This window comes from Manihot esculenta, chromosome 17 (assembly GCF_001659605.2).
Source record: "Manihot esculenta cultivar AM560-2 chromosome 17, M.esculenta_v8, whole genome shotgun sequence".
NCBI classification, from domain to species: domain Eukaryota; kingdom Viridiplantae; phylum Streptophyta; class Magnoliopsida; order Malpighiales; family Euphorbiaceae; genus Manihot; species Manihot esculenta.
Window position 1 is genome coordinate 22,335,632 of NC_035177.2, and position 14,505 is coordinate 22,350,136.

A 14,505-nucleotide genomic window follows, 5' to 3' on the forward strand; every position below is an offset into this window, starting at 1 on the left:
ACAACATGACTGATCATAACCTTACATCATTTTACAAATCATCATGTCCACATCTAACTATTACAATTCACATGACTTTACTCTTCTTGATTCCCTGATCTAGCCTGTACCTGCAAACCTGGGAAATATAGGGGAAAGGGGTGAGCTACTAGAGCCCAGTGAGCAGAATACTAAAACATTTAAAACATATGCCATCATGTAATGCATCATATCACAGACATATCACATCAAGGGTAAACCTGTCACCAAATAGTCCCAGCATCATATCCGTGCCAGGCCGTAGAATGGGGTCCTGGTCTTCCTGTCATATCATAACATTACTTACCATTGCCCCAGGGCCTCATCTGGGCACCTGGTCTTCACGTTTCATACCGTGCTAGGCCGTAGAATGGGGTCCTGGTCTTTCCTCAGGGACTAATTGGATCATACAGCATTCACCCACATCCACAACAAAGAATGCAGTGCAACATATTCGTGGATTCTAATGCAATAACCTATTATATCACATGGCATTCATGATGCATGATTCATGCTAAAACTTGCATTAATTTAAAACATAAGGTTTATTCTACTCACCTCAGGCTAACTCTGACAATGAACTGAAGCAGCTGACTCACTGTTGGGGTCCTCGGTTCCTTGGGTCCGAACCTACACAGGTGGACTCAAATAAGGGACCAAACATACTAGAACATGACTCTAAAAATAGCCCCCAAAAAACCCCCTAAAACACCTCAAAACAATCAAAGAATTCATGCAAAGGAGGGTTGAACAGGGCACTTTCGGCGGCAGGTTCGGCGGCCGAAAGTCCCTCCAGAGCCGAAAGTCATGCACCTTCGGCGGCACTTTCGGCGGCCGAAGGTTCTCTCTAGAGGCGAAACTCATACATGTTCGGCGGCACCTTCGGCGGCCGAAAGTCCTCTCCAGAGACGAAAGTCCACTTTCGGAGGCAGGCTTCGGCAGCCGAAAGCTTGCCTCCACAGGCAGGTTCGACGGCCGAAAGTCCTTTCGGTGCCGCCGAACCTGAGTTTCTCCCAAAGTGGCAGAAACTCGGCTCTTATGCACATTTACCTCCCAAAACCTTTAATCATGCATACAACTCAACCAAAACATGCACAATCACATACATAAGCTCCTAGGGGCTTCAAACTATCTTAAACCCTAACTACAACACATCAAAAGCAACCCAGCAACCTACATTATCCATAAACACAACACAAAACCTAACAAAGCTCAACCAACCTAAGCATGCATTTCTACCCCAAGAATCAACTTGAAACTTGTTTAAAACATATAATGAGCTCAAGATCGGCTCTTACCTCTTGAAGATCGAGAGGAAAAACGATCCTAGCTCGGAGATGGGAGAGATCGAGTTCCTTGAACCTCCAAGCTCCAAAACTTGCTATTTGCTTAAAAATCTTCAAAACAAAGGTGAAAACTCATAAAAATCATGGAAGATTTGAAGGAAGAACTCAAGATCGGCATGAGGGCGGCGGAGACTCACCTTGGCCGAAAATGGGGAGAAAAAGCTCACCCGTTCGGACATGGGAACCTTTTATAGGTGGCTGGTCAGGCCACTTTCGGGGGCCTAACGTGCCTCCGCATGCATGTCATGTTCGGCGGCCGAACATAAGGTTCGGCGGCCGAACCTGGACTTCCCTCACTTATGCCTTCGGGGGCCTAAAGCACTCCCGAAGCGCATGCATGTTCAACGGCCGAACCCGAGTTTTCCTCCAATGCTATTTTCATGCAAAAACTCATTTTCTTTCTTGCTTAAAAGCATAAAACGCATTAAAACATTTTATAAAAATATGGTTTTACCCTTCTAGAAGTCTCCGACTCCCGAGATTCCACCGGACGGTAGGAATTCCGATACCGGAGTCTATCCGGGTATTACAAAGACTATTAGTGGCAATTCCATGGAGAGACTCAGACACCATTCATAAGGTGAGATTCCAATTCTTGGGATCCTTGAAACATTATTTGAGAGTTGCAAGATCTTTTCTTAGAAGGTCAATAGAGAGATGAAAGAATGAGCTCTTATAGGAATAAAGACAGATTTATTACAGAAAGAGTAGGAGTTATGGTGAGGAGGCTGACATGGGATCTGAGGGATCAGTGATTTGGAGATGGAGAGTTGGAGAAATAGTATTAGGAAGAAAAAGAAGAAGAATCTACAGTGAAGACGCATTGGGTTTAGGTTTCGTGATTTTAAAATAGAGGGACTTTTAGTGAGGGTCAATTTTATTAATTTATGTGTCCTAAACAGTTATTTTGGATAGAATGATTACGAATTTGGACGAAAGAGAAAGTGAGAGATTTAACTGTTGGATCGCCAAAATAGAAAGATAGAAGTGTTAATTATGTTAAATATCAAAGACTAAAAAATAATTTTTTCTTAACGGATAAACATTCATAATATAAATATATAAATTTTATATAAATCTCATTATATATTTAACGTTATTATATTAAAATAAAAAAATTTACGGTGAAATCATTACTTCATATAAATAATTTTATATAAAAAATATATCCTATAAATAAACTCACTCGCATAAAAGAATTATCAAGTAATTCGTTTAAAAAATAATTGTGTTCATTCATTTATTATTTTCTAATAATTTATTATTTTCTAATAATTTATTATTTTCTAATAATTTATTATTCACATAAAATCGTGACACACTATACTTTTTATCTACAAGGGAAAAGAAATGCCAAATAGTTTATTTTAAAAATATTATCATTCAATTTTACCTCATAAGAATGAAAAATAATATACTTTTAAAATTCATTAGATACATAATATAAATATATAAAATTTTATATCAATCCTATTTACATTATTTATGTGAACTTGGTTTAGTGGAGTATTTTCGTCTTTTGACTCATTCAACTATGCAACATAGCACATGGCAGTGACGTGTATTGCTGATGTAATTATTTCTATTTGACACGCAACAAAATAAATATGTTCGTCCTTTTTCTTTTCTTTAATCGAAGCAAGCAAATTTATCTTAAAACCATAAAAAATCCAGACTAGTGCTATATTAAAGAAAATATTTAACATATATTTTTACATAAAATTTATTATAATTTTATAAAAAAAAAAGAATATTTTTTGACTTGATATATACTTAATCATTAAATAAATGATAATTCTACGAAAAAAAAATTGCAGGGCACACCTATGAATCAGACTTAAATTTGAAACTAATTAACGATTTAGTAGTAGAAGTAGCATATTTGGAATTTAATAAAAAGGTTCTCTCAATTTTCAATTTTTATTATTTTGATTTTAGTTCACTTTTATTTTAACTTTGGTTTCATTCTAATAGATTGATCAAATTTGACTTTTTTTAAAAAAAATTAGAATATGAAAATTTAATTTTTTAAATTAAAATTAATTATTCAATCCAACTCAATATGATTTAAGATAATTATAATTAAAATGAATTTAATTCAATTCATTACAGGGAAGTATTTTATAAATTATATTAAAATTTTAATTTTTATGTTAATAAAAAAAATTATAATTTTAAGCATATTCAATAATTTCTAATAGTTATTTAATTAAAAATAATTTAATTGATTATGTAACAGTTCGGCTAAATTTAATGTAAATTATTTTTGTATTTATTTTTACTTAATTTAAAATAATTAATTTAAATTATTTAATAATTTTAAATTACTTATAAATAAAACTCATAATTACTTTAAATTATTCAATAATTTAAATTTAGTTATATATAAAAAAAATACTCATATTAAAAATAAAAAATAAATATATGCTGAAGCAAAGCAAATATTAAAGGGAGCTCCAGGAAGAGGAAACTGAACCAATAATCAGGACATGGATTCCTTCAATATCTTCATAAACCTTTTGTTAACCATCGTACTTTGCTTCTTCAACCTCCTCGATGGAGCAGACATCGTCTATTTGTACACATATTGTCCAAAAGCAACCATTTCCCCAGTAAACAGTATCTACGACAAAAATATAAACTCCCTGGTTTCTTCTCTTTCTTCCAATTCCACGCAAAAGAATGGATTCTACAACGCCACCGCTGGTCAAGACCCATCCACCAAGGTCTACGGCCTCTACCTTTGTCGTGGGGATGTTGCGCAAGACGTCTGCCAAGATTGTGTAGCGACTGCAAGCAAAGAGATCATTCGAAGATGCCCCAGAAACAACGAATCCATCATTTACTATGACGAGTGTATGTTACGCTATTCCAACGAATCATTCTTCTCTCAAGTGCAGTATCGCCCCTGGCTACGAATGTGGAACACCCAGAATGTAAGTGAGGTAGAGAGATTCATGAAGTTGTTGGAGAAAACAATGAATGATACAGCAGCACGGGCAGCGAATGATCGGTCCGGCTCTGGCAAGATGTTTTCCACTGGAGAAGTGAATTTCACGAGTTTTCAGTCTTTGTATACACTTGTGCAGTGCACATGGGATTTATCAGCTCAGGCGTGTAATTCTTGTCTCCATGAGGCCATCGCTAGGCTTCCCAGGTGCTGTGATGGGAAGCAAGGGGGCAGGACTATATTCCCCAGCTGCAACGTTAGATATGAACTGTACAGGTTTTATCGAGTTGAGGCGACCGCCCCAGCGCCGTCGCCAGTACCAGTGCTTCTCCCTCCAGCTCCAAAGCCTAGAGGTGCGATGGAGGTGTAAATATTTTTCAATTAATTTGGCTCAAACTCCAATTGAGGCTCTCTTGGAGATAATACTTCAATTCTTATTGTGCTGAACTTAATATTACTAACTGTAACTGTCAAATCCTTTGAGTTTTGGGTATGCAGGGAAGAGTCGCATTTCTACGGGAACCATAATTGCCGTTGTTGCTCCAATTGTTGTCTCTGTTCTTCTTTTTGCCATTGGTTGCTGTTTCCTAGTAAGGAAATCAAGGAAGAAGTTCAGTCCTACTCAAGAAGATCGAAGTGGTAAAAACTTGCATGTACAATTTTATTGGAAGGGTTTGAGCAGTGCATTCATTGGATATTTTATTTGGTTTGTGTAGATGGGGATGAGATTTCAACTGTAGAGTCCCTGCAATTTGATTTTGGCGTTATAGAAGCTGCCACGAACAAGTTTTCTCAAGAAAACAAGTTAGGTGAAGGTGGATTTGGAGTGGTTTACAAGGTGAGAAATTTTTGTTACGAATTTATGTGTGCAGAACTACAAACTTTTTTGCTAGATTCTCTCTAATAATTTGGTGGAGATCTTTTTCAGGGCATACTTCCTAGTGGACAGGAAATTGCTGTGAAGAGGCTGTCTTTATACTCAGGGCAAGGTCTAGAAGAATTTAAGAATGAGGTTGTGGTGGTGGCCAAACTACAACACAGAAATCTTGTGAGGCTATTAGGATTTTGCGTGGAAGGAGAAGAAAAGATGCTCATCTATGAATTTGTTCCCAACAAAAGCCTTGATTACTTCCTTTTTGGTCTTGCTTCATCCATATATTTCATTTTTTTTTTTGTTCTTTATATCAAATATGTTCTAAACTAGCCCTATTTTAAGTTTTAACTTGCAATATCTGCATGCGTAGATCCTGAAAAACAAGGACTCTTAGATTGGTCAAGACGTTACAAGATTTTAGGAGGAATAGCTCGAGGAATTCTTTATCTCCATGAAGATTCTCGGCTTAGAATTATACATCGGGATCTCAAAACTAGCAATATATTGCTAGATGCAGAAATGAACTCAAAAATTTCAGATTTTGGAATGGCTAGGATTTTAGGAGTAGATCAAACTCAGGACAATACGAACAGAATTGTCGGAACATAGTAAGTTGCTGATCATAGTTCTCATTCTTTTTTTTTTTAACTACTCAAAAGGTTATCATAAGCTTCTTATGAAGCTAACTGATATAGCCATATTGGATGTTGCTGGTCTGCAGTGGTTATTTATCTCCTGAGTATGCTATCCACGGTCGATATTCTTTGAAGTCTGACATCTATAGTTTTGGTGTTATTGTTCTGGAGATTATAAGCGGCAAGAAGATTAGTTCATTTGATCAATCAGACGATGCTGAGGACCTATTGAGCTGTGTGAGCAAAAAGTTCCAACTTGCAGACCTACTTTAACAATCTAGTGTATTATTATTGAATATTGTTTCATGATTTTTGCAGGCATGGAAACACTGGAGCGAAGGAACAGCCTTGCAATTTTTGGATAAGAATTTAATAGATTCTTATTCGAAAAATGAGGTGATGAGATGCATACAACTTGGTTTATTATGTGTTCAAGAAAATCCAGCTGAGAGGCCTACAATGGGAACAATAGTTCTCATGCTGGATAGCTACTCTGTCACTCTTCCAATGCCTCAAAAACCAGCATTTTTTCTTCATAGTGAAACAAATCAGTGGAAAGAATTGGGATCACATCAAACTACAAGCAAGTCTATGCCATATTCCGTAGATGAGGCCTCAATCACTGAAGTACAGCCTCGGTAGAAATGAGCAGATATATATAGGTTCATAAAACTAATTAGTAAGATTTTGTATTCTACTATTTTCTTAAAACCTTTATATGGTTTGGAAATGTATGCAATATTATGCAAAAAGCTACACGGTTTAGATTTGGAAAATTATTGTCTACTCCTCGATCTATAAGCAACATACTCAACAAACAATTCTGATGAAGCAATAGAACCCAGTAGTGCAAGCAGGTTCTTTATGTCTACACTCAATTTACAATAATCAATAATCAAAAGATGGTTTTATTTTAATGCTTTTTCATATTTTTCTTGCATGTACACTCTCACGTGTCATGCACTAGTTTTCACCGGCTTCGCTGAAACCTAGAAGCCACGGTGTGTAAAGCAAGCTGACCTTTCTTATCAAAGGCATGAATTAATTAGAGAAATGGCCAAGATTTTTAACCCCACAGAATTTTCTTGACGAAATATCGGGTTCGAATTAAGACTTTGGTTCTTAAAGACCAATCCGAAGATTACCTTCTATTAGGAGTGTGTATATTGTCATTGTAGTTCCATGATTTCAATAGCGCAAAAATAAAGATTCAATTCATAGTGTGGCCTACATCCTCCACTGCCCGTTGAAAATGCAGAAAGTCCAAGAAACTATAACCATCAACGTCAGGTCACAGGTGAGGTCAATTAAGGTTTCCGCGTCCAAGTTCGCTTCTTCACGACCTAGGCTCCTACAGACTACAGTCCTTATCTCTCTCTCTCTCCCACTGCAAAAGACAAAATCAGGGTACCAAGAATTTTAAAGCAAAGAAACAACTTGATTTACATTACTTCTGAAAAAAAGAAAAAAAAAAAACCTGAGATTAATCAATAATCATCTTAATGATTCTCTTCAATCTCTTCATGACCCTTGTGTTGATTTTCATGCGATTCTTGATTTGTGCAACCAGTGCAGCAGCCCTTACTTACAGCGTCCACTTTTGCTCAAATACAACTATTTTCACCCCCAATAGCACTTACCAGGTCAATCTCGACTCCGTCCTCTCTGCTCTTTCCTCCAACGCCACAAGCAGCAACGGGTTCTACAACTCTGCTGCTGGCAGAGAACCTCCTGATGTTGTGTACGGCCTCTTTCTCTGCCGTGGCGACATCCCTTCAGTTACCTGTCGAGAATGCGTCGATACAGCGGCCAAAGAGATAATCCGTCGTTGTCCCAGAGAAAAGGAATCTTATATTTGGTATGAAGAATGTTTATTACGTTATAATAACCAGTCTATTTTCTCCATCATCAGAGAAGTGCCCAGCTTTGACCTGCCTGATCCAGAGAACGTTACGGAACCTGAACGCTTCAATCAGTTGTTAGCCAGTACAATGAACAGTTTAGCTTCAAAAGCAGCATCACAATCTTTTAAAAAGTTTGCAACTGATGAAGAAAATTTTACTAGTTCTCAAACACTTTACAGTCTAGTGCAGTGCACGCCAGATCTTTCCGAGTACCTTTGCAATAGATGTTTTCAATCTGCAATAGCTGCTCTTCCCATGTGCTGCACTGGGAAACGAGGTGGAAAGGTTCTGCTTCCAAGCTGTATTATTAGATATGAACTGTTTCCCTTCTACAGAATCAATACTACCATTCCAGCACCCTCACCGTCAACAACAAAAGATAAAGGTATTTTTTTTTCTTCAGGTCTTTTCCTTTTTGTTAAAAATGAAAACTATCTTGTTCTTGTAGACTTCTGGATGAGATTAGGAATCCCATCTAAAAAAAATGAGAATTTATGAAGGAACAGTTAGGAAATAGTGATTCAAAATGGGTAATTTTCAAGCTTTCTTGTATACTATATGCAGGAAAAAGTAGGATACCAACACAGTTAATTGCAGCCATTATTGCTCCTGTAGTTATATCCTTAGTGCTACTGGCCCTGGGCATTTGTTTTCTAAGAAGGAGAGCAATGAAGAAATACAATGCATTGGAAGAACAAAATGGTAATTTCAGTTATTGTCAATCTTAGAATGTTTCAGAATTTTTCATGCTTGTGAATGTTTAAGAGGACTGAACTGTTTATTGGGCCATGTAGTTGGGGATGAAATTACAAATATAAACTCCTTGCAATTTGATTTGGCCACAATTCGGTATGCCACAAACAACTTCTCTGATGACAAGAAGATAGGTGAAGGTGGATTTGGTGCAGTGTACAAGGTAAGAACTTTCCTCCTTTTATTTATTTTTTTTCTTTTGTTGTAGCACAATTTGTTATGATGTGTACAATTCTCAATTTGAATGCTCAGAATTCTTAAATTTGCACTCTGACTTTCCAATTAATATAAAGACTAAATATAGTATGTTTTCAGGGTAAACTGTATAATGGGCAAGAAATAGCCGTGAAGAGGCTATCAAGGAACTCTGGGCAAGGTGCAACAGAATTTAAGAATGAGGTTATGTTGGTAGCTAAGCTTCAGCACAAAAATCTGGTGCAGCTGCTGGGATTTTGCCTAGATAGACAAGAGAAGATCCTTGTATATGAATATGTGGCTAATGGAAGCCTTGACTACTTTCTATTTGGTTTGGCTCTTCTAAGCACATCTAATTCTTGAATGTTCTTCCGTCTTCCTTATTTTCACTTAAATTGGATGATTTTGATGGTTGGTTAGACACTGAAAAACAAGGACAACTGAATTGGCCAACACGGTATAAGATTATCGAAGGCATTGCTCGGGGTCTGCTTTACCTTCAAGAAGACTCGAGGCTAAGAATTATCCATCGTGATCTCAAAGCTAGCAACATTTTGTTAGATGAGGATATGAATGCGAAGATATCAGATTTTGGCATGGCAAGAATTTTTGGAGCAGATCAAACGCAAGCAAATACAAGAAGAGTTGTTGGTACCTTGTAAGTTCAGTAAATTTTTCCGGCTAGCTAAAGAATTAGTAACTTCAAGTAATGGTTTGAGTATTGTTGTCGTTTTGCAGTGGATACATGGCTCCGGAGTATGCAATGCATGGACATTACTCTGTGAAGTCTGATGTATACAGTTTTGGAGTCTTAATTCTCGAGATAAAAAGCGGCAAAAAGAACAGTTCTTTTTGCCAAGCAGATGGAGCTGAGGACCTCTTGAGCTATGCGAGTATCAAACAATTTTGTAACAAATATGTCATCGGGTGAATATTAATGGGTTAGTATTAACTTTTCGATGTGCATGATCATTGCTGCAGGCATGGAAACATTGGTGCGAAGAGACAACGCTGCAATTTATGGATCCAGTTCTGAGAAATTCGTACAAAAGAAACGAGATAACTAAATGCATCCATATTGGATTATTGTGTGTTCAAGAAAATCCAGGAGGTAGACCTACCATGAAATCAATTATTATAATGCACAGCAGTTCCTCCATTGTTTTGCCACTGCCAGAACAACCTGGACTTTTTCTCCACAGTGGAACAGAGATGAAAACACAATCAGAGGAACTGGACTCTGTTCAATCAATCCAATTATCTGCCAATGAAATGTCTGTTACTGAAATATACCCTCGTTAGAGCATAGGTTTCTACGATGGGGTTGTGTAGAATAATATTAATATTATATTTTTTTTCTTTTTTTTTTAAAAGTTTTAAATGTATGTTAATAGTTATCCAACATATTGCTGCTGTATTTTTGTTCTCTTGATGGATAGTTATAAAAAAGATACAAAACGATATCTAAATTAATATAAAAATCAGATAAAATCTGAAACTAGTTGTAATTATTTAAGCCTTGAGTTAAATTATGGATTGTGATTCTAATTGAAAATGATACATCAATTATTTAATGGACAGAAACAAAGTCGAATTTATTAGCTGCCGAATGTCAATTGTAATTACATCATGCTTGTCCCTTCTTTTACTTTTCCATAGACTTATGACTTTTACTCTCTATAGTCACAGGAGACAGAAATATTCCAGTCTCCTTCTCATTGTGGGACCAAATGTTTTAATGATATTATTAAACTATATTACATTTATTTTGTAAAAAATATTTATTTTATTATTCATGAAAACTTTTAAAAATAAAAAGTTGAATAGATTTATATATAAAATATATAATATTAATTGATATTCGAACACTCAAATTTTTATTAGGGAATTAGATTAAAATCTTATAACACTCTAAAATATTAATTTATTTTTTTGAATGCACCTTAACTCTTAAACTAACAAATCTAATTTAATACATCAAATTTAACCTAATACAATTAGAATCTGAGATGTCAAAGTCTAGTCTACTCGATTGCATGCGTCCATAAGACTACAAACCCTTTTGTATCCGGAACCAGGCCTTCTATCCGTTAAATAATTGATGTATCAATTTCAATTGTAATTACATCATATGCTTGTCCCTTCTTTTACTTTTCCATAGACTCTTGACTTTTACTCTCAATAGTCAATAGGAGACGGAAATATCCCAGTCTCCTTCTCATTGTGGGACCAAATATTTTAATAATATTATTAAATTATATCACATTTATTTTGTAAAAAATATTTATTTTATTATTCGTTGAAATTTTTAAAAATAAAAAGTTTAATGAGATTTATATATAAAATATCAAATGTTAATTGATAACAGTTGAGTTTCGAACATTCCGATCTTTATTAAACTCATAAGAGAGGGTCAGATTAGAGTCTCAGACACTTTAGAATACCGCTCTATTTTACTGAGCACAACTTAAGTCTTAGGCTAACAGGCTTGACCTAATACGGTCAGGACCCGAGATGTTAAAGTTCGGTCTACTCGATTGCATGGGTCAGTAGGGTTACAGGCCCCTTTGCATCCAGAATCAGGCCCATAGAGGTGCAGGAGGGAATTAAATAGCCGTTTGACAATGGAAGGAAAGGAAAACATCCGTACGTACGACCCTGTATGATGAGGACACATCGCTAGAATACAAAAGAGGAGAAATATAGGGAGGAAAGGGGGGAAACAAGGGGACTAAGCTCACTCACATATACCAGAAACTCTATCTTCTTTTGTATCTCAGATCATCAATTGGCGTCGTCTGTGGGAACGAAGGGGATCTTCTCATCAGCGAAGTTCTCATCCTTACTACACCCACTGAAATCCACATGGCCAATCACGATGAAAATTACATCGGAAGCTCTTCAAATGATCTGAACTCTGCTCGGGAAGAACCGCAGTTCTCATTCTCTATCTCTGTGGTGCCACGGGATGGGGAAAGACCCAAAAATCACCACCTATATCAAAAAGCCACATGGCGAAAGTCGGACATAGGAAGATGCCAATATAATGAAAAAGGGCAACGCAGAGGCGATTCACAAATCGTGGAAGAAAGGCATCGAAACTAAGTTGTACGGTCACTTCTTTAACTCAAAATATTTTCATTATCATGATTAGTTATAAATAGATTGTTGTAACGACCCGAAAATCGGACCGCTACCGGCGCTAGGATCCGGGTCGACTTAAGGCCGCCGGGACCCGTAGCAAGCCTGACATATAACCTGTAAACCTGTATAATCCCATACATGATCAACAACACGCATAAAAATTAAAACTGTTCTTCATACATACTGTCATCAACTAACTCAACCTGTGCATATTCTGAACATATACATAACATAGTCCCTCTGTGGGATCTCATCAAGCCTTAAAGGCAAAACATCCTGTGTTGAGTTAGTTTACATAAACATCATAATATAAGATCATGTATATACAAAAGGGATTAACAATATATTATGGTCAAGCACAACTCTATCCTCAATAACTTCATTACATACATACTGTAATCTCTTACATATCATCATAATACAATTGTCATGTCCACCAACTAACTATTGCATACATATGACTTTCTCTCTTCCTGCCTTCTCTATCTATCCCGTACCTGCAAACCTGGGGGTTAGGGGAGAGGGGTGAGCTAAATGCCCAGTGAGTAGAACTATAAAAAGAATATTTAAAACATGCTATCATGAAATGCGTCACTGCACAACAAATCACACCACGGATGGACTGATTCAAAAATCCCTCAACTCCATGCCCGGCCCTATTATGGGCACCACAGGACTTCGTATTGCCCGGCCCTATTATGGGCACCACAGGACTTCGTATTCGGAGTTATTGCCCGGCCCTATTATGGGCACCACAGGACTTCGTATACAGAAGGCTAATGAATCATCCTAATGTCCATCCACTATCATCTATCACAACAATACAATGCGGCATAGTCGTGAATTCTAATGCAAACAACCTATAATATGATCATGATGCATGAAGCATGATAAAAGCATTTCATTTCTTAATTTAAAAAGGTTAAGTTTAGTTCCACTCACCTCTGGCTGACTCTGACAAACTCTGTAGCAGCTGGCTCACTGCTGGGGTCCTTGGTTCCTCGGGTCCGAACCTACACAGGTGGACTCCAATGAGGGACCAAACATACAAAACATAACTCTAATACATTCCCCAAAAACCCCCTAAAACATCCTGAAAATATCACATAGAGATATGCATGGAGTGGCTGAACAGGGCACTTTCGGCGGCACCTTCGGCGGCCGAAAGTCCTGGACAGAGACGAAAGTCTCTTTTCGGGGGCAACTTCGGCAGCCGAAAGGCCTGCCTCCCCAGCCATGTTCGGCGGCCGAACGTGCCTTCGGCTGCCGAACCTGGTTTCTGCCAAAGGGCAGAAACTTGGCTCCTTTGTGCATTTTCGCCTCCAAACTCACCAATCATGCATATACCTCAACCAAATCATGCATACAAGTTCCTAGGGGCCTCAAAACATGAAATACCCCAACTACAACAGTTCAAGCATACTCAAACATGCCACATTGTTCAAGAATCACATAAAACCTAACATTTGCTTAAAAACTCATACAACCCTATACATGCCATTCTACCCCATAAAATCACTTAAAACTTACTTAAAACACATGAGGAGCTTAAGATCGGCTCTTACCTCTTGAAGATCGAGAGGGAGACGACCTAAACTTGGAGATCCACGAAAATGAGCTCCTGCGTTCCCAAAGCTCCAAAACTTGGTTTAAATGTTCAAAACTTGCAATGTGAGTTTAAAACTCAAGAAAAATGGAAGAGATTTGGAAGAAGAACACAAGAGTTGCAAAGGGAAGGTCGGAAGCTTGCTGTGGCCGAAAATGGGAGAAAGCTCGCCCATTTCGGCTAAGTGCCCCTTTTATAGGTGGCTGGCCAGGCCACGTTCGGGGGCCGAATGTGCCTCCGCATCCATGCAATGTTCGGCGGCCGAACTTGACTTTCGGCGGCCGAACCTGGACTGCCCTCACTCATGCTTTCGGGGGCCTAACGTGCCTCCAAAACGCATGCATGTTCGGCGGCCGAACTTGACTTTCGGCGGCCGAACCTGGGTTTTCCTCCAATGCTATTTTCATGCAAAAATTCATTTAGTTTCATACTTTAAAACCATTAAAAACATGAAAACATTTTTATAAAACATGATTCTACCCTTCTAGAGGTCTCCGACATCCGAGATTCCACCGGACGATAGGAATTCCGATACCGGAGTCTAGCCGGGTATTACATTCTCCCCCCCTTAAGAACATTCATCCCCGAATGTTCCTCACTAGCACACATAGCATGGCATAAAACATAACACATATACAAGGCACATAAACACATAGGGATCTAACCTTAAAAGAGATGAGGGTACTGCTGGAGCATAGACTCCCGTGTCTCCCAAGTGCATTCCTCTAAATTGTGGTGGTTCCACAGGACTTTCACCATCGGGATTTCCTTGTTTCTTAACTTTCTGATCTGGGTGTCTATGACCCGCACTGGCTGTTCAACATAGGTGAGATCCTCTTGGACCTCCACATCAGGCTCACTAAGAACCTTGCTCGGATCTAACACAAACTTCCTCAACATTGAAACATGGAAAACCGGATGGATTCTTTCCATCGAAGCAGGTAAATCCAGCTTATACGACACATTCCCAATCTTTTGCAAGATTTCAAAGGGTCCGATGTATCGTGGGGCTAGTTTACCTTTCTTCCCGAAGCGAACCACTCCCTTCATTGGAGACACCTTGAGCAATACCAGATCCCC

General features: G+C 37.8%; 2 protein-coding genes across 2 annotated transcripts; both read left to right on the forward strand.

Annotated features, from left to right (window-relative positions):
- The first annotated feature begins 3,822 nt into the window (after window positions 1-3,822).
- Window positions 3,823-6,715, forward strand: LOC110604443 (cysteine-rich receptor-like protein kinase 25). The gene is made up of 7 exons (XM_021742602.2): window positions 3,823-4,667; window positions 4,813-4,953; window positions 5,031-5,152; window positions 5,243-5,453; window positions 5,559-5,796; window positions 5,910-6,060; window positions 6,142-6,715. The coding sequence occupies exons 1-7, from the start codon at window positions 3,854-3,856 to the stop codon at window positions 6,463-6,465; spliced, it is 2,001 nt and encodes a 666-aa protein (XP_021598294.1). The 5' UTR covers window positions 3,823-3,853; the 3' UTR covers window positions 6,466-6,715.
- Window positions 6,716-7,248: 533 nt separating this feature from the next.
- On the forward strand, window positions 7,249-10,168 carry LOC110604447 (cysteine-rich receptor-like protein kinase 25). Its single transcript, XM_021742605.2, has 7 exons — window positions 7,249-8,112; window positions 8,292-8,429; window positions 8,522-8,643; window positions 8,796-9,006; window positions 9,096-9,333; window positions 9,414-9,564; window positions 9,657-10,168. The coding sequence occupies exons 1-7, from the start codon at window positions 7,326-7,328 to the stop codon at window positions 9,975-9,977; spliced, it is 1,968 nt and encodes a 655-aa protein (XP_021598297.1). The 5' UTR covers window positions 7,249-7,325; the 3' UTR covers window positions 9,978-10,168.
- The last annotated feature ends 4,337 nt before the right edge of the window (window positions 10,169-14,505 follow it).

Excerpts from the sequence above, each read along its gene's own strand:
- LOC110604447 (XM_021742605.2), top strand. The coding sequence starts at position 7,326 with ATGATTCTCTTCAATCTCTTCATGACCCTTGTGTTGATTTTCATGCGA. Across the intron at positions 8,113-8,291 it reads GTCAACAACAAAAGATAAAG|GAAAAAGTAGGATACCAACA; the intron begins GTATTTTTTTTT and ends TACTATATGCAG. Across the intron at positions 8,644-8,795 it reads GATTTGGTGCAGTGTACAAG|GGTAAACTGTATAATGGGCA; the intron begins GTAAGAACTTTC and ends GTATGTTTTCAG.
- LOC110604443 (XM_021742602.2), top strand. The coding sequence starts at position 3,854 with ATGGATTCCTTCAATATCTTCATAAACCTTTTGTTAACCATCGTACTT. Across the intron at positions 4,668-4,812 it reads TCCAGCTCCAAAGCCTAGAG|GGAAGAGTCGCATTTCTACG; the intron begins GTGCGATGGAGG and ends TTGGGTATGCAG. Across the intron at positions 6,061-6,141 it reads CTGAGGACCTATTGAGCTGT|GCATGGAAACACTGGAGCGA; the intron begins GTGAGCAAAAAG and ends TGATTTTTGCAG.